This window comes from Vanessa atalanta, chromosome 12, assembly GCF_905147765.1.
Source record: "Vanessa atalanta chromosome 12, ilVanAtal1.2, whole genome shotgun sequence".
Lineage (NCBI taxonomy): Eukaryota > Metazoa > Arthropoda > Insecta > Lepidoptera > Nymphalidae > Vanessa > Vanessa atalanta.
The window spans coordinates 409,868-431,231 of record NC_061882.1 but is presented as its reverse complement, the minus strand read 5'-3'; the positions used below and the strand labels follow the sequence as shown (position 1 = coordinate 431,231).

The 21,364-nt window shown below is 33.1% G+C and overlaps 1 protein-coding gene across 5 annotated transcripts in view; it reads left to right on the top strand.

Moving 5' to 3' along the window:
* Window positions 1-21,364, top strand: part of LOC125067673 (hemicentin-2-like) — a 48,172-nt gene that overhangs the window by 6,457 nt on the left and 20,351 nt on the right. The window contains exons 1-3 of one of the 5 annotated variants that reach the window (XM_047676388.1): window positions 268-306; window positions 380-545; window positions 10,650-10,786. In XM_047676388.1, the coding sequence (XP_047532344.1) occupies window positions 506-545; window positions 10,650-10,786 (177 nt within the window). In that variant the 5' untranslated portion in view covers window positions 268-306; window positions 380-505. The other 4 variants (XM_047676385.1, XM_047676384.1, XM_047676387.1 and 1 more) reach the window with 4 other exon arrangements.

The window sequence follows — 21,364 nt, the reverse complement described above, 5'->3', positions numbered from 1 at the left end:
AAAGTAACATAGCCCTGACCCCTATGACCGTGAACTGCTAAAAACTCAGTTGATAATAATAATTATTCATTATAAAAACATATGTAATTATTTTATTCTCTTTATGTTCGTATTTATAATCCCAGACAGACTAGAATTAATATTCTATTTTTTTGTAATAAAATATTATTATTGATAAAGTTCCAACAAATATAAACTAACGTTATTTATCGTGGTATGTTCGAAATGTTTCGGGAAGATTGACGTGTCAACGCGGAACCGTAGTCTCCTCAAACATCGAGTCGAATATTCCTCGATAAATCACAGGTCCGTAAAATCAGAACGTCATTTGTATAAAACTCATTTAGTAGTTAGATCAAAATATTATATCTCTGATTAGACGAACGATAAAAAGGTGAAATCTTAAACAATATTGAAGTATGACCAGAGTTAGTAAACGGTGTTCCAGTGCTGTGAAATATTTGAGTACAGTGTAATAAAGACACGATGTGATAGAACGTTCACGATGTGGGCGGCGGAGCTGAGCTGTTTCTTTATTTTATTCGGTGAGTACAGTTTTATTATATTTAAATTCCTCTAACTAATTTACAAATGCCCCAGTTATCAGAACCCATGAATTGTTCGAAGATTGCGAGTATTTTTTTATTTATCTCGAGCTCGGGGGTGAAGGGAAACAGCGTGAGGTATAGTGTGAACATGTTCCACTCGTGTGCAAACCTGCATTGGAGCTTGAGGGAGTAAGGTCCAAGTATTCTCTTCAAAAATACAGGAGCTCTAAGACCAGCAATGACAATTTATAAGTTTTTATTTAGGTGTGTGGATCTAAACTTGCAGCCGATTTTGAAACCAGTTGTACCTCTGTGTCCGTATATATAATAAAAACTGGTTTTGATACATTTCGAATATAATCTTTTGTAAAGTAAAAATAAAAAAATGCCATTGAAAATTTTATAACAAAAACAGCATGTACAATTATACTTCAACAAAATTTAAAAATAATTCTTAAATACGTCACCTAATTAGTTCTTATTTTACATCACATCACTAATTATAAGCGAAGCTATTTAAAGTCACTACAAAAACACTCATTGGTATCGCAGTAACGTATAATTTACAATTATAGAGCCCTAGAATACAAGTAACCTTTTACTATTACACGATAAAGGCTTTTGTAAACGTTCTTGCGAAGGGGATAATAACGATTCTACCCTTAAAAGCCGGTCTTCAATGTAACCTAATAGTTGTTTAGAGAGCCATGTCCTTTCTGTTCCGCCATCCGGTGTATTCGACTGAAGCAGATAAAAACAATAAATAGGTTTTACAGATAACTAAAACTTTATTATATGATAATTTTCTGCGTTCTTTGCTTATTGTTATTTTTGCTTATTAAAAAAAATTAAAAACAGATTAAATATTATATTTATTGGGTTGGCAACTTTTTTTATATAATATTAACATTTGATTCGATATTTAAATATAAGTAATGTTATTCTGTAAGAAGTAAGAAGTCACCACATGGACTCATATTCTTTAAACTATAATATTTATTGGGGTCACTATCGATAATATCAATTTCTAATATATCACGGTCGTTATCCGTGGTGAGATTCGAGTTTGTTCAAACAGAATTGCTCGACGGAAGTCCATTTTAGATTCCATAATGAAATATTAAAAAAAATACAGCAGTTAACGTTCTATGAGCAGAGTATGAAAAACAACGGGACGTGACGGGAAACAAAGTACATTTTTATCGTCGCTGGGGATCGCGGTAATGGTCGGTGCTTCGGACGAACTCGGTCGACATCGGCCCGGTTGAAAAAATCAGCATTATTTAGAAAAAATGCTTATAACACATACGCGTAACGACTTGTTTATTCGTTTATTAAATTTACCTCATAGCCCTTTTTCATTGGTACGGAATTAAATAAGTAACGATAGATATTTTCCATGCAGTTGCGAGAATTTTTCCAAAAAAAAAGAAATCGGTAAAAATAAAGTAAAATATTATTTGGTATATAAAGAAACCAGTTAGGTATCTCGACTTCGTAGCCTTTTTTTAATTTGAATTAGATATTTTTATTATTATTATTAATTAGACATAACATCTTAGTTCCCAAGGTTGGTGGCGCATTGGTGGTGTGAGGAATGGTTAATATTTCTTATAGCGCTATTGTCTATGGGCGGTGGTGACCACTTAACATCAGGTGGCCTATATGCTCGTGCGCCTACCTATATCATAAAAAAAAATAAAAAATAAGACTGAATCATTTGTATAATTGTGAAGTTTTTTTTCCATCTAATTTGCTTTTAAGCTTATCTGTGTTTGTTGTATTCTTGTGTTTTTTTTTTTGTTTATGATTTGGAGAGGATAAGTTAAAAATATAACTCTGCTTACTTTTTTTTATTGCTTATCGAAGTGTGCTCATTCAAATGATCTTGTCGTTCTTTCTTCCTTCGATTAGTATCGATCCTCACATTCGTGTCATTCCATTTGTAACCTAATCGCACGTTTCGTTCATCATTCCATTTTCATTCGTTTCTTCAAATATTTTGTAATATCTTTAAACTAATCGGAATTGCAAATTGAATGTGGCAATTTTTATTTATTGAAAATTCTTAGAATGAAAAAAATGTTACTGCGGTGAATATTTACTGTGCTAACAGTAAAACGGACTAAATCTATCTTAGTTATAGTTTTTTTTTAACATAAATATCCTCGAGTACTCATCTTTTCACAATATTAATTTAATAAAAAATATAAAATTTATCAAGCTTTAAAGCTCACTAACAAAGTTTACGTATATTATAGCTTCGGCACCGTTCGCTTGCAAAGTTGTAGAAATTTCTCTCCGACGTATCAACGTATGGTAAACGTGACTATATAAAAATATACCGCATATAATCTTACTTTATACCCTATATACATACACAGTAATGTGAAATGTTACATATTAATCATATTAGTAGTTTTTGATCGAAACTGAAAATATGGAAAACTCACTTTGTATAGTATGATAAATTTATCAGCATTATACGAGATCAAATAGCTTTACCGCTTACATAATATATAATCAAGAAAATTATATATTATGTAAACGTATAATATTACACGTTAAACGTTAAACAGTGCCACACCAAATTGGTGGAAACATTCAATATGATGTATGTCATACAATAAAATCATCCCATTTTGAATCTTATAGATACAACACGTACAAATATCGGAATAAAATTGTCGTACTTATATTATGTGGAATTACTTCTTTAATATATATTAAATACATTCGGGTTGGAAACGTCTCAGTGAATTGTGGTAATCGTGCCGGAAAACACTCAAGTGATCAAGCGCCGTAACACGTATGATGTTCCAAATGATATTAATATTTGTAGTTGAACCTTGTTTGTACTTTGAATTAAGATTACAAAATAACTGTTCTATCTCATGGCCATTGGGGATGGGGAAGTTGGTCGATTTTCCTCTCAGATTATCGAAACTGCAAAATGTCACAAGCATGAATACGAAAGTACAGGAATAATTTGTTTATTCTATATGTAAACAAATCTATGAAGACGATTATAACTGAAGTACAGTCGTCGCGCGGGCTTAAAACTTTGCAAGTTTGCGCATTTCGGATGGCAATACAAACATGTGTTATCGATGTTGTTTGGTACAACTTATAATGGCTGCCGGTTGATTCAGATCGGATTAATATAGTTAATATTGGCAAGTCTATATTTAACATTTTCTTGGAAGTTTGCTTTTAAACATCATAGCAATTACTAAGCTTAAATCTAGTGTACTTATTGTCTCGAAAAATATTCAATAAAGACGTATTTACATTTTATATACAATTACATTACAACCTTTTTCTTAATTATATTTACGATTAATTCTAAGCAGCCTATAAGTATTCTAAAAGCGTATCGATTGTTATTATTATTTATTTCAAGTAACAGTTTTTTTTTAATGTCAAGTTTGTATCGTACTGGCAAAAGGTGCATCTTATATTAAGTAACGACCATAAACTCTATAACTGTTAACCTCTTTGCTTAATTAGTGTAAAGTTCAATTTTTGTTTTTATTTCATGGTTTATTTAATTTGTAGTAATTTTTGTTCTTTCATTTTATTGTTCATATTTTTATTTTTATTTTAAAGATATATTAATGTAGTGTAGTGCAGTATTTAGTTTTTTGTTATTTTATGTGTGTATAATGTAAACGCCTGTAGTGATGTATCACACTATACAAGAATTTGTTTCCTACATTTACTTAATAACCTTTTGTGAATATGCCGATGGTGTTTCAAAAATCTATAAATAACTCTAAGAAATCTTAACTATTTCTTAAATCACAAATACGCCACCAACATTAAGAACTAAAACGTCATGTCCTTCGTGCCTGTAGTTAAAACTAGCTGATTCACAATTCAAACCGGAACACAACGATTCTAAGTATTTCTGTTTGGTTGTATATATAACGTTGCGTGTGTATCTACCCAGGTGGTTTGAACAAAGCCCTATCACTGATTAAAATTTGACATGTTTAAATATCGTAAGCCGTTAATTAAAATACGTACACACTCGTAACAAGGTAATTATTATTATTTTGCGTTCATCATATATTTAGCTATTGTGCTCATTATTTGGCTAACAATAGCTACGGGAAGGATGATTGAATTAATATTATTAACTAATTATTTCGGCATCGTAGTTGAGTACGTTGATGAGATTAAACGGGGCGTTGTTTTGGGAAGTAGAATTGTTCATGTTATACGTAGAATTCATAGTAGATATAATCTGATTATTTGGTAATGAGTGATCGGCACTTTTTATCTAAATTCATATTTGGAAAAAAACTGCCTCGCTGGTCTAGTGCCTACATCATCAGGTACTCAGATCTCGCACTGATTTTTAAAATTTCCGTTCCTCTGACAACTCTTTTGCAATAAAAACACGGACGTCACACTTTGGGGGCCACCTATGATGGTCAAGTCTTGAGTCAGTGGGGCCCCCGAAATCGCTATAAAATCTTTTAAGGAGTGAGAAGGAGTTATCCAATACAAGTTACAAGCCAGTGGAAACTTTAAATTGAATTTTAAAAACGACGATTCTAAAGGAACAACATTCTACTTTAATGAAGAAGATATTGATTTTGATACATTTAATGCAAAATAATATAAAGAATATATTTATTACACAAAAAATTAGGACAACAATATTTTCAAGAGAATGTAAGTGTCGTACAAACAACAAGAAGTTTATATTTGTTATAGCTAACATATGGTTCGGGAAGTATTTACACGGAGTGTTAGCGCAAGATCGAAGTTTATTTTACTTAGATAAAACTATTTTTTATAAAAGTTGTACTGTAAATGATAACTTGCAGAGAGCAATAGAAAAGAAAAAAGCAAGAGAAAAGTTAACATATTTACATTTACACGTTATTGTTTGTAGATGTTAAAAATACATATAGTTTAAAAACATAGCAGGCACTTGAATACACTGATTATGAATATTAGCCGAAAACATTGTGTTGTCCTCATTCCGCAATACCTAAACATAGTACCATATTACCATCTCAATAAAGTGTCATAATAATTGTTTTATGTAGATTGGAAGCGTATTCTGAAATCGCTTAGAAATATATAATTTGTGAGATGCTAATTGCTATCCATCGTTCAGTCCCACGTGGGGTTGATTTCTGCGCCACATTCTGGTGAAACATATTCGTCATATGGCTTCAGATCTTATACCAACAAAGGAACAGTGTCTGGTTAACGCCGACGTAAGTCGGAAGCTGACTCTTCGTTCTAGTTTCTAGATAGAAGTGACACTAATTAATTGGCAATCCCGTCTGGCTTTGATACAAAAAAAGTATTACCAGCAGATCCTATTGATCTGTCTGTCTGTCCGCTCGCTAATCATAAATATGTAGGTGTAATTAAATAATATGTATAAAATTTTTGTGACTAAACCGTAACGGTCAAATTAAAACCTAGTGCGCACTTTCAAATCCCATCCAATGACCAAAGACGGTCTCGAAAAGATAGCTGTTTTACATCCTCTCTAGCTTTGTCTAAAATGTTTTTTCTAAATTTCGTTGCAGTAAAGAAATTTGTATTACCTAAAGAGTATTTTTTATTATATAAATTCTATAAATATTTTATTAATTCAAATATTTATAGCAAGAACATGCATGGTATGCTAGATGTTTTATTTACGAGTATATTGGTGGACTTGTTTTTTCAGTAATACATCACAAAAAGAAACGTCTCCTATTTTATATATTCTGATAACAATTAACACACATACTTAGTAGTAGGGCGTGCAAGTCCATCTGGGTAGGTACCATCCACTCATCAGATACTCTACAGCCAAACAGTAGTAGTCAATATCGTTGTGTTCTAGTTTGAAAGGTGACTAAACCAGTGAAACTACAGGCATAAGAGACGTAGCATCTTAGTTCCCAAAGATGTAAGGAATGGTTTCTTACAGCGCCATTGTCTATGGGCGGTGGTGACCACTTACAATCACGTACCCACTTGCTCATCCGCTTGCCTATATTATAAAAAATAAAAATATTATGATAAAATTAAAAGTTTTGTTTCATCGGAAATCGCAGCAATTTTCGTTTAAAAACCGAATAACGCTTTCAGCAACATTAATTTGTTAGCGAGGTTTCATTTCGATCAAATCAATGGTTTTAAATGATTTTATTCCGCACAAAACGTTTTATTTTAACACTAACAATGTTGTTAACATTTCTGTATAAATTAACTTTTATACGGAATTAAATGCTTTCGTCGTTTATTTAATTTATTTCTTAATAACCAGTCGATGAGCGATTGGCCACTTTGATGATAAGCTTCCTATAATAAACGACATGGTCGAAAGGATTAAACATATATATCCAAAGGTCGCTGGTTCAAGCCTGGGCATCACTGAAATTGCACATTATGACATCGCAACTTCAATTGATTCTGATCTAACTCTCTGTAGAGCAGGGAATGCTATTCGAGTTTTCTTCTAAAAGGGGAGGCCCTTATGCCCAGAACTGGAATTCTTACAAGCTGCTCCTTGATCTCTCCAGTGTAGATCCATAAGCGTAAGAGACAACTATCACGATACCATTGGGCTTCTATTTAACTACTCATTTAACACTTGTATAAATTTTCTGTTTCAATATAAGATATTTTGGTTAAATATATACCAGAATTAAATCAATTTATTCATTTATTTATCAAAATATATCTGTTTTAATCCGTTCCGTAATTCCGTCTATGGTATTTTCCAAAGCACCAACTACATTGTTCTCGCAAAAGATATATAACCTATTTTTACTTCTAAGCTGCACGATATACGCTTTGGTTTTCACATTAATCTAAGCTCCAGTTTCCAGATACATTGTTATATTTACAAAATGCTTACATTAAATTAATTAATATTCGAGAGATTGTTGATGTTGTTTGATCGCGTCGTTAAAGATGCTTCTTGGGGCATTAAAAAGGCTTTCACTGACTTAAGATAAACAACAAATTGATGTAAATTGAACTCGTATTATAAAAGCTCATGAAAGGGCCTGGTATACCCTATGTGCATACTTTTATGAGAATCTAGATGAAAACCCGGCTACGCTCTGGTAAAATAATTAAAAAGAAACAGATACAGTTTATCCTTTACTTTTTATATTACATATGACTTTTTTATAAGCGTCGATCGATAACTAATTGTGTATAAGTTTCAATAGAGTACACCTGCACGAAATTATTATTTTGAACACACTTTCTGAACGCACCCGTAAACGTCAAACATGACCGCCCGTTGAACTGTCATGTATTTGTCATTAAATATCTAAATATCTCGATTATACGAATTTAGTGGATATAAAACGACTAAAAAATCATTATTTTTTAAGGACCTATAATGTGGATAGGTTTCGATCAGGTCTATCGTAGATTTGTACGAAATTATTACTATAGATAAAAAATAAATATGCGATAAATTTTAATTTGTCTGAACATATTAATCCTTGTGAATACTTTTAAATCATTTTACATGTATAACTTAAATTTAACGCTGCCATCGGTTCGGAATTTAAAAGCCGAGAAGAACCGGCAGTTACTTATAATACTTTCAAACATATTTTGTTAATAAGAAAATTCTTTACACTTTGATACACACACGCTGATCACTATTTTTAGTAAATACATGCCAAGAAATAAACGCTATAAAATCGTACATAAGCTTAATATTGTTTAATATAAACGGATCTATGTTTTTTGTTATAACATTTTATGGTAATTTTGTTGTATAGCTCTCCAAGCTGTAAAGGACCTCTCCATTGTATTTGGTTTATTTGATTTCTTACATACAAATACATATATTTATTTTATTTCGCCCTTAAGACGTTTAAAAGATTAATAATCTATCAAAAAATATAATCGAAAAATATATAAAGATAAAATTATATAAAAAATTAGGGCAGGGTGTTTCCACGAAATTCCGATTATCTGAGCGAATGATGTTCTATTAAAATAAAATATTCTAATCGAAGTAACTTTGAGGTAAGTGACTTCATTGAAGTACCGATCGAATTACACGCGTTATCCCTTTTTTATATACATATTTTATGATAATACTGCTATTATTAAAGATAACATAATCAGACTTCAAATTTAAGCATTAAATTCAAATATCTTTTTTCAACTGAGAAGTATTAACTTTTTTATTGATTGTCTAAAACTTACCAGTTCATCGGGATATTATTTTTTAGTCAGTAATGTTTAAATTTAAAACTCACTGACAAAAGTTTTAGTGCTATAGTTTTAGATGTATAGTTTGCATTTACCACAAAAGCAACTAGACCACTGTTTTAACCAAACAAAATGATATGATATAAATATCACTGATATAGTGTTGGCGTATATAGCCCTATAGCATTTAGGAATAATGTAGCTTTTTACCAGGAATTTTTTTGTTCATTACTTCAGGAGATTATCCCGTGCCTAAAAACAAACAATCTCTACATCTTTATTATATTAAAGTATATATATACATTATAAAATAATCGGTAAATATGTTATATATACCACTGCTTCGCAAAGGCCTCCTCCCATTTGGAAGAGAAGATTAGGAGCTAATTTCAGCATGCTTCTTTAATATGTTTTGGTGGATATTCATACGTGTGAGAAATAAATTTTATCCAAAAAATGCGTGCTCTTTTACATCAGAAAGGTTGGCGGACTGCTAAATAGGCCTTCCGATGGTGATCACAAATACCCATCAACATTATTACCATAAAGGAATATTAACGATTAATCATATCACCAATGCGCGGCCTGCCTTGAACCGATATGTTATCTCTTGTGCCTGTAGTCACTGGCTCACTCACCCTTCAAAACGATACTAAGTATTGCCGTTTGGTGGTTGAATATATGATGAGTGGTTGGTATTTACCAAGCACCAAGTGCCAAGTGCTCGTGGATAAACCAGTATGTCGTGAACTTTACAGCATTCTTTTATTTCTTTCATATTTTATTTTCTTGGTAACCAATGTGTTAATAAATTTTCATACAACAATTATCAGTACATCGCATAATAGTAATTTTCTGTTATTAAGATAAGATCTTCTTTAACTTTATATAGAAACGAAACATTCCTTTATGTAGAGACCTTTGATGTTAAAAATTGTTAGGATGTTAAGTACCTTAATATTATATTTTGCGAGCGAATGATACGAGAAAAGTATTCATAGCAAAAAAATAATGGAGTGAAATGGAAAGTTGACTTCGTTATCTTTTACATAGATGGTGCCAACTTACTTGGTGGCAGGGCCTTGTACGTACCCGTCAGGGTAGGTACCACCAACGCATCAGATATTTTACCGCCAAACAACAGTAGTCAGTATTGTTGCTGCAGGTACAAGGGACATAACATCTTAGATCCCAAGGTTGATGGCGCATTGGCAATGTAAGGAATAAATAATATTTTTTACAGCAACATTGTCTGTCTGGTGGTGACCACTTACCGTGACGTAGCCCATTTGCTCGTTCGCCAACTTATATCATAAAAATAAGTTATAAAGTACTTCAATTAACATTTGGCATTATAAACAGTACGATAACTATATGATAACTTCTTATAATCATGAGACTACTATACCCTCGTTTTTTAAAATAAGGAATGGCAAAGGAGTTAAAAAATGAGCTTAAAAAATATGAATCGTTTTAAAAAATAACAGAGAAAGAACTAAAACCTGAAACATAACTCAAAGTTTCGTATATACTAGGGAACTGTTTGAAGTCGTTGCCAAATCCTTGAAGAATTTGAAACATATACAAGACCAGTCCGCTACATTTTTAGAAAAAGAAAAATAGTGAGATGGCGATCGTTTCGTTAGTAAAGTTCTCGCTTGAAACACCTTTTTCGTCGTATTTATAAAAATGAGTCTTTTTACCGTATTTTCTGCGTTCAAGCGTCTGCTTAGACGCTCTATACAGTTATCGTTGGCAATGGCATAAACAATATTGGCATAGTACTGTCGATGTTAAAATAGCATTGAGAGGAATAGTCGGCTTGAGAATTAAATATAACAATACCAGGCATTAGTTAGCTATGAATATAGTTTTATTGTGTGAATTTGCTCGCAGGCGTAACAGCCGGCGGCGGAGGGTGGGAGCCTCTGGGACAGCCTTACTTCGACAACAGCACGAAGCGAGAGGCGACCGCCGCCGTGGGACAGCCAGCGTATCTACACTGCAGAGTCAGGAACCTCGCAGACAGAGCGGTAAGTTATTTATTTAACATTTTACTATGCGCACTAAGTATTAAACATTTGAATTAACTGTCTCTTCGCTCTAGTGGTCAGTTTATAAGCTCCATGTAAAGGAAATAAAGTGATGTATAAGAATTAAATTTGGTAATTCTTAATTGCGAGGTGATATTTACGCAACCGCAGATGACCCAGTGCTTAGAACGCGTGCATCTTATTCGATGATTGCAGGTTCAAACCCAGGCAATCACCACTGAATTTTCATGTGCCTAATTTATGTTTATAATTCATCATGTGCTCGGCGGTGAATCAGAACATCGTGAGGAAACCTGTATGTGTCTAATTTCAACGAAATTTGTATCCACTGACCCGCATTGGAGCAGCGTGGTGGAATATGGTCCAAACCTTCTCCTCCGCCCTTGCTTATATGGACATATTCCGAAGTTTTGAGTTCGAAAAAACTTAGGTCTCATCTGATTATCACACTGAATGAATATTAGAAAAAAAATGCTAGAGATTAAACACACTGACTAAAGGGGTAGAAGTATAAATTGGTGACTATGATACGTGATAGGAGTTGACAATGGCGAAATATAAATAATCAGATGGATGCAGGAGAATTAAACGACTTGAATTCACATGATATTGTTCACATGTCATGTGTGTTATTCTTATCAATCGTTTATACTTATTTGTGCTCTCGGTGTATACAATTATTTACAAAACAATAAATAACTTTAAACTTTGTAGTGATGTCTATCATGTCATTTATTACTGTTCCGAAATTAAAACTTACGTTCAAATTAAAAGTTTCCATTTCATTTTGTATGTGGAAACTGTTTTCATTAGGTCATGTAATTATTTATGTTTTACTTGCTACTAAACTGAAATTCCCTTTGTGTTCATTTGTGACGAAAGACACGAAGGCTTTTATTCGTATCAGAACTCTTTTCAAACGTTTTATTTTATCTATAAAAAATAAGTTTACGACCAATATTTAAGGCAATAAATACATCCCTAATTGCCAATGGAACGTTGAATTTTTACATTACGGATATTTCTATTGTATTACCGTATTGTTTCAGTAAATATTTTGTATTATTATTCTTTTCTGTATTGTATATATTCATGGAACTCATTTATTATTGCTTTCTTTTTATTAATATTCGAAATAAGTCTTACCCATTTCTTCGTGATATTATAATAAACAAACACTATACAATAATGTATTTCATGTTTTTATGTAGTTGTTTTTCATCGCCTCCATTATTTTGTTCCGTCTTGAATTTTAATATAATTCCTAGTTCCTACTCGCAGGTTCACTAGGTACTCGTGCTATTTTTTCTACTCCTATAACGTAAGATATTAAATTAATAAGATTTTAAATTAACATGGTTATTTTTATTACTATAAGTATTTGAAACGGGGTATTTACCATGTTTTTTTATTTTCATTTGGTGGAGCTCGATAGTTCGACATTTTCTACAAATGTCTTGTTCACGAGACTGGAGTTTGCGGGTAGATATTGACGGCATTAGAAGTGTCCATATCGGACTACCTCTTTTCTCGTACATTTGCTGCGTGAACACTGGTCACCATTACCATTGTCACTTTCACCCCCGACTCACTCGACACTCGATCCCGTGTTTTACAAACGAAACTCACCGTATGGCACGTATGTATAATGTATATATATGGCTGATTTCTTGGTATCATCGCGGAACATCTTCTGAACATCAATTATAAACACAAATTAAGCACATGAAAATTCAATGGCGCTTGCCTGGGTTTGAACCCGCAATCAACGGTTAAGACGCAAGCGTTCTTAACACTGGGCCATCTCGGCTCTTATTTCTTGATAACGCGTGTGCAAAATTAAATGGCGATCATGAGTTGTTAAGACGTAGAAGCGTAACAAATAAAGAAACTAACTTTTGTATTTATAATGCTATTCAGGATGTAATAATATAAATGTATTTTTAATCAATTACCTGAAAAGTATTGCGTGCTACCTAATGACGGTTGTCTGCTTACCATAACATTAAGCGCCTCGACTGTAGCCGAAGAACAACACTAAAAAATCATCTGATCGATAACCACTCGGACGGTATCACTTTCATAACTGACTCAACAAACTCAAAAATTCCTTGATATGTCAATCCCGATAAAGCTTAATGACCTACCTTAGACCATCAGGTCTTATATGCCAAAATAGAATCACCCGGCAAATGGAAATGACCGAGTGATGAGGTAAATCTCAAAGTCTGTCCCTAGATTAACTTTGGCCAATCATGAGTCCATGCTGTACGCAAATTCCATCGACGAATTAACGAAATTTCATCTCAATGGGATGATATTCCCTATGCGCTTCGTCCAATTCAGTTGAACAAAGAAACTTCAACTTATGATTCTTAATTATATAAATCTGCTTACAATAACACAACGAATGTGCCACAAAAATATGTTAAAATTACGTATTATGTATAAAGTGAGTTCGTAAACGACCACTCATATTGTGGACGAGGTACAACGTAGGACAGACGGTTGGCAATTCTATATCCTACTGGAATACACTGCGCTGATTGACACTGATGATGATGATGAGTTTTTAAAGATCCATTATGTCCGTGAACTCCAGCGGCAGACGTAAGGCGCAAGTTATCGACGCTCTGCGCCGCCTTAAGTTCAAGTTTCCACTTCTTGGAGACTTGGATATTCACTACGTATGACCGTGATGAATTCGAGAAACTGCGTCATGTTCGTTATCTTGCTGAAAGGTAAGGTACCGTCCCAAACATGAATCTCTTGACGAATGGAGAAAATTTCAAACCGAGATTCAGTGCTTATGTAGATGTGCTGAACATCAATAAATAATAATATTTTTAAAATAAGTAATAACGAAAATGCCAGTGTAGTATTCATACATCACTATACATATACGGATGATGTAAAAGGGTATTAATATAATTATAACATATACATATTTAGTGGTGTAGCATTTTTGCATATTAGCATTAATTGACCGACACAGCGATGTGTAGAGGACCGCCGAGATAGTATTTACTTAATTTGTTCAAATATGGCAACTATCGCAAATATCAAACACATATTTTAATGCTCTTGTCGGTAAATGTGCGTCGTTTGTGTTTACACATCAAAGGAGTCAAACAAGGTAAATATTTGCCTGATTTTGCTTGGACACGTGGTTTGCTTAGCAACATCGCTCCGCACTGGTGGATAAGCAAATGTTCTGACAAATTGAAGTTATTTTCGGATTCCATTTCTTGTGTGATTGACTTGTTTTGATATTTAATAATCTTATTTGGTCACATATATTTATTATATATTTATTATTTTCTATTTCGAACACTTTTTTAAACATAAAAAATAAGAAAATAAAAATGGAGATCCACGGTATATGTGTAGATTTAAAAAAAAAACACGAATGATACATCATTTTTGATCAATCAATTAATTCATATCATCGATCTCAATGCTAATTATGCCTAGTACCAAGTCGATATTTAAGGGACTGAAGATCAAAGAAATATTTTATCGACCTTTTAATTACGAATACTAAAATTCTTTGGCCACATCTCTAGAAATAAGGGCCGGACCGTACGGGACTTTTGAAAGGAATATAACAAAGACGGTTGGCACGACTACGAAAAGTGAAGAAAGCCTATATATGTTTCTAAAAATTACGTAATACTTTTTTATATAATAAGATATATATCTGATAAATAGTGAAAAGATGAAATGTGTTAAATTCACTACTTCCAATGTAATATGTATCAAAACGAATGTACCTTTAAATTAGCAAGTATTAGATGTTGTAGATACCACAGTAAAAAAATAGACTTTTGACTTACGTTGATACGGCTCGCCTAGTGTATTTTAGTTATTTTATTAGTTATGTCTTATGGCATTTTAATCTGGGGTAATGCAGCCGATATTAATACCATTTTTGTATTGCAGAAGAGAGCTATTCGTCAAATAACCTGGGCCCAAAAGTTTCGTTAAGGTGTCAATTTAAACAAATAAAAATAATGACTGTCACTTCTCAATTAGTTTTCGGTAATGTTATGAATTTATGCAAAAACAAAAATGTTTTTTCAGTAATTGTGACGTAAATAGGTACTATTAACACTAGGAACGAGAATAAACTTGTAACTCCCACTGCTGGGATAAAGGCCTCCTCTCCTTTGAGGAGAAGGTTTGGAGCATATCCCACCACGCTGCTCCAATGCGGGTTGGCGGAATACACATGTGGCAGAATTTCGTTGAAATTAGACACATGCAGGTTTCTTCACGATGTTTTCCTTCACCGCCGAGCACGAGATGAATTATAAACACAAATTAAGCACATGAAATTTCACTGGTGCCTGCCTGGGTTTGAACCCGAAATCATCGGCTAAGATGCACGCGTTCTAACCACTGGGACATCTCGACTTATATTTATACTATATTTGCTTTTTTATAAATATATTTTTTTTAAGTACTTGGCGTTGAATGAAGTATATTTCTATTGTACAATATTTTTAATATTTGGTATAATAAATTAAGTGCCTGTTTGACGACTTGCTTTCTTATATAATCCACTTTCACGTTACGACGTCTATAACTCATTATAACGTTTAATCAGATTTTGACTTTAGTTTATGACAGCCAAAGTTTATATTTCAATTGAATTTGAAGGGTATTGATTTCGCCTAGGGTACAAAAGGGATATCTAGGATATACCATATATATTACATCATACTTAATTGGGTTGTGTAATTCACATTAACATTTATCTCTTTGAATATGATAACCCTGTAAAAGCCGACGGATTAAGTCTACTTAATAGGTCGATCTTAATGGCACCGATAAAACCAGTCTTGTGTCCAGCGCTTTTTTACCATTTTAATTCATCAATTCGCCTGGTATGGTATCCTCTTAGTTAAAAACCGGTTGTAGCTACCCGTTGTGGATTCTAGGTGAGTAACGTAACGATGGTCACTTGATTAGTGAAAAGTTACGTTTAAAAATGTTGAATATTGCATTCGAAGACTGAAAAACCACGAACCAAAATTCACAGAATTAACGGCAAAAATAAAATGAAAATTCGAACGACATGGACGCACTTTGGTTAGATAAAATGGTGTTTCAAAGGAGCTAGTGAGATATTGATTAAGAGTTGCTTAATTCTAACTTATTAATAACGAAAGCCAACATTCATATACATTGCGGTTACATTATCTATTTACATGTTCATCGTAACGACCTATTGAATTAAGGCTTCGACACCAAAAACATACACGTGTAGAATATTATATGGGATATCGATCAAAAAACCAGGCCGGAGATTGAATTCTAACTTAAGCAGTAGATTAATATTATTTTTTCAATACTTCACTTTACCTTTTGTACTCGTTTTGTTATAAGACTAACGTGGACATTATTACTTTGTACTAATATGTTATTATATTTAATAAAATATAATTTAAGAATATTATTTTTAATTTGAATTAATCTTAATATAATATGGAGCATTCTCGCAATAAAACCGTGCCTTGGTTAACGGGGCACGTTCGTTGCAAATATTTTACGTAGATATAACATCAAAGTCCATCGCGTAATATGTGTATGTGTATAATTTTGAAGAGTTTTCAAGCCTTAATCACAGCCATAAATAACAAACTGGTGTTTTATCCAGCCGTGGGAAATTTACAGTCTATACTAAAAAGAGAAGGTTTGAATCCACGACGCTGATTCTATACAAGTCACCTGACACCTACAGATTTTCCGCTCCGCTGAGCACGAGGCGCATTCCAAGCATAATTTAATATTGTGATCCAAAAATATCAAGTTATAAAACCGTTGAAGGTTTTTAATAAAACGTTCGAAGAGGATGAATTGTATACTGTAAAATTAATCGTCACTTTATTTATTTTTATTAATTTTTACAAAAATATACGACGGATATGGTATCAACTTAGTCTGATAGAAATGTTAGGTGTTACTGTGTTTGTTATTTTGATGATGAGTTTCACCTACTTGTATTTGAAATAATTAAACATTATCATTGAATCTGATACGCTGAAAACTTTAATCTTTATATAATATATATAATAGTTTGCGCCTCCGCGTAGCGATAGTACTGATGCTGGGCGGCCTGATCGATTGGGGTTATATTAACTCAACAAATTTGTTTTGTCATGAGGATGGAGGATATCTAGGTTAGGCTCTGATACACGGCGCTAGGGTCAATATCAAATTCTATATTTATCAACCGAAATACCTCCCATTCCCAATATACGTTGGCTTATTGACATAAAAACACCAAACCTTGTTTGGTTTGCTCGCAGACGGTTTGTTGAACTGCGGTCGAATGTTTCAAAAGTTTTGTTATTCTTATAATTTCGCAGACGAGACTGCGTTGTCTTATGACGTTAAATTATAATCTACTAAATAACAATTTGTAATGACCGACTGAGATAAAATGCACCTAAACCAGTTTGTCTATAAAGATGAAATTTTGCTCAGGTTATCCTATTAGAACCAAAGTGAGCACTAACAAAGGATTTGGGTATGCATCCGTTTCTTCGATTGATCTGAATTTTGGCATACATACATATATATTTCGACGCGCTTATATATTATGACGCATGTGAGGCGATATATCCGAATTTTGAAGTCAAATCAAGAATAAATATATCTATGTTTCTCACATTTATGTTATAAATATTGATCTTAGAGTAATGCTCAAATAATGGGATAAATAAAAAAACTGTCATTTATATATGGTTTACTTATTCATAGGGCTTTGTGTAAACCCGCCTACCCAGTACCACCAACTCTTCAAATATTCTACCGCCAAACAATAATATCTATTAAAATTATGATTTACCCTAGTCAGCTAGTAGTAAATACATGCACAAAGAACATAACATCACAAAGCTGTAACGTATAGGTTAATATTTCTTTGACGTAAGGAATGGTCAACATTTCTAACAGTGCCAATGATAATCACCATCGGTGACCACTTACTATCAAGGTGCCTTTGTTGCCTCAATTTGCCCGTCCTCCAACGTATATCCAACGTATAAATTAAACAATAGAACCGAATAGGCCAACGATTGACTGACTCCACAATTATAATTCTAGGGCAGAATTATGATTGTGAAGTCGGTTTATTGCATATTTTAGTAATTTTTATAAAGCCTCTTGAATATTTTTGTAAAGCTGAAGCTTAGGGAGGTATCAAGTAGCACAAAATAAATTCTACAAATATTTTGAATGTCGTATTCGTTAACAATCAAAGCTATGGGCTAAATTGAACTTTCAATATTCATCTTAGAAGGGAGTTAACGGGAGATGGAATTTTATATGAATATTGTTATTTCTGATGTTAGAAATATGTAAATCGGTATTTAGGCTTATTTTAATAAGTTAAAACAGTTGTTAAGCTTTTGCCAAATTCGGTATTAAAATGGGAAAATTTAGGAATGAGTTACACAGAAAGTGTGCCATCTCCAAGGTTAAATATTACATATTAATTGATTTTAAGAATTTTCTGTACTATATTCTAGTGTACCATAAAGTATGAAGGTAGGTGATGGAAGTGGTGGTTGTGGTTAATATTTCTGACGGGATTTGCCAACGGGTAGTCGGCTAATCATAATTTATTTGCAACTGTAATGAAAGTTTCTTCTTTATAACATAAAGTATACGCGCGAAGTGTCTCGCTTCATAAATCCTCAGTGCAGTGTCATATATTAAGAGGCTCTTTTATGTAAACATAAAAACAAAGTTGATGATGATATAAAATCCCCGCCTTAATTTATGCTCATACTTATGCCTCGCTCGATCGCAAACTTCTGTATTTAGCATAAGATAATACTGAGCTGGCTATGAATTTAGGTCACGATGAACTCCTTGAGGCATAGCAAAATGAGCTTGGTGAAATATTGTGAGAATCGTACAATAAATAAAATTCATGCGACATAATTCTTTCCTTAAATGTATTCATGTTTTGAAATCATATGAAAACGCGATGTGATTGCAACTTTTTTATTTTCTTCCATAAATGGTGCCATTTTATTTACTATCATTACCTACATAGTATAAAACAAAGTCGCTTACCGCTGTCTGTCTCTATGTATGCTTAGATCTCTAAAATTACACAACGGATTTTGATGCGGTTTTTTTTAATAGATAGATTTATTCAAGAGGATTATTTATATGTATAAAACATGCACAACAAAGTAGAGGAACACTCCTCTATTTTTTTGCGCTTACATAGCAAACGCTGGCTGAACCCTACGAGATCAAAATAATGTACTACAGTATTATACACCTTAAAATGGTCTTTAAAAAAATCCGCAATGGTATATGTCTATCTTTTAGGGATAACCCACAATAGCCATTTTTTATCCTTTATTTTTACGAAAAATTATGGCTTATCGAAGCGATTTTAAGCAATACAGCATTAATCCTTATCCAATTAAGTACCTTAAATACATTGTGCGTTTAATATAGATTAATATGGTCATTTACAGCAGATAATTTAAATGAATATTTTCGAAGATATTACAGATTTAAAACGCAGGGAAATAGCGGTTTGTATTGTCTAATGACTGAAAAACTGTGAACGTTGTAAGACATTCTGTAGTATATTTAGTATCAGCATTACATCCGTGCGAAGCCGGGGCGTATTGCTAGTAAATTATATCTTACTCTTTACTTCAGGTGATACTCTCTACTTTGGTATTAGGGCTTTGAACAAGACTGTCTGGGTTGGTACCACCACCGGTATCAGATATTCTACCGCCAAACAACAATACTCAGTATTGTTATGCGCTAACATATATTTATGCGTTTCTGGATATTCTACCCCTAAGGGGGTGAAATAAGGGATGAAAGTTTGTATGGAAGTCCGTCATTTTTAAAGTTAGAAGCTAGTTGATATTTATCATTCTTTTTTAATTATGATGGGGTTTTCGATGAACTAAGATTAAATGATCCGCCGTTAATAAAACGGGTAGTATAGAAATATTTTAATTAAAATAACACACATATATTGCGGTAATCGATCAAACGGCGTCACAGTCCATTAACCTGAAACAGATTCACCAACATCCGTTTATATATCCGATTGAAAACGATAATAAATCCAATCAAGTATCGATAAAAAAATTAACAAGTATCCAACGAGCCGAGATGGCCCAGTGGTTAGAACGCGTGCATCTTAACCGATGATTTCGGGTTCAAACCCAGGCAGGCACCACTGAAATTTCATGTGCTTAATTTGTGTTTATAATTCATCTCGTGCTCGGCGGTGAAGGAAAACATCGTGAGGAAACCTGCATGTGTCTAATTTCAACGAAATTCAGCCACATGTGTATTCCGCCAACCCGCATTGGAGCAGCGTGGTGGAATATGCTCCAAACCTTCTCCTCAAAAAGAGAGGAGGCCTTTATCCCAGCCGTGGGACATTTACGGGCTGCTTATGTTATGTTATGTATCCAACACTCATTTGTAAATCATAAATAGTGCTTGCAAGAGCGTGCAATACGAGTGGAGGCGTTAAAGTGATTCGGATCTATGTCCCATGCGGTTTACATCAACGTCACTATCTTTATTTAGCTAATTGTATTCCACTGTTAGACAAGCAGGCTACACAGCTGTCGGTTCTTTGTCGGTCTATATTCAGTCGAGCTATACCCAATACCGAAACCGAAACAACGGGGTATAGTAAACAAAATAACGCTTAACCACTTTTTTTATTCCATGCTTTCCGATGCCGGTTGATGAATATACAAGTGACTAATCATCTCTTATTAAGCATATGAAAATAAAATATTAATCGGTTTTGAATCCATACTCTTCGGTTAAGATTCCCGTACTCTAACCACTGTACCGTTCCGGTGCTTGTGATGGAAACGAATGAAAAATGATGAATATTGATTCAAATTAACAACGAACTACTAGAATTAATCTGTATAATTACATTAAATAGTACAACAAAGTACTGGACCGTTCTGTAGCAGTCTTTATCAGTCAAAAACATCAGACATTAAAAGCTTTAAGCTAACCACTAAAAGTCACGAATTCCAACCATTCGTTAAAGTCCAAAATAGATTAAACACAAACATGAAATATAGCCTTATATAGCTGTAAATACGCCCATTATTACACCGAATAAAGAAACTAATTTAAAATATAATGTGGCATTTCAATTGCGACTTTACTACGGGGAATTACGAAATAATTTACTAGTTTCATTTAAAATATTTAAATTACTTATTTTTAGAATTTAATATAGTAAATTTATATTTTTTATTTTTAAATTGATTGCACATACAATATATTATCATAGCACAGGTTGATAAAGTTGCATTTGAAAGCCTCAAATGAAAGTTTACGCCAAGTGATATTAACATCCTGAAAATGGATCAAAGCTTTTACTCCACCACGCTCCAGCTTGGATTAGTGGATATAGGTACAGGTTTCCTCACGATCATTTCCCACAAGGACACGTCAATGGTACCTAGACTCGAACGCATAATTTTGGATTAAAACTCAAGTAGTATTACCTTCCGGATAACT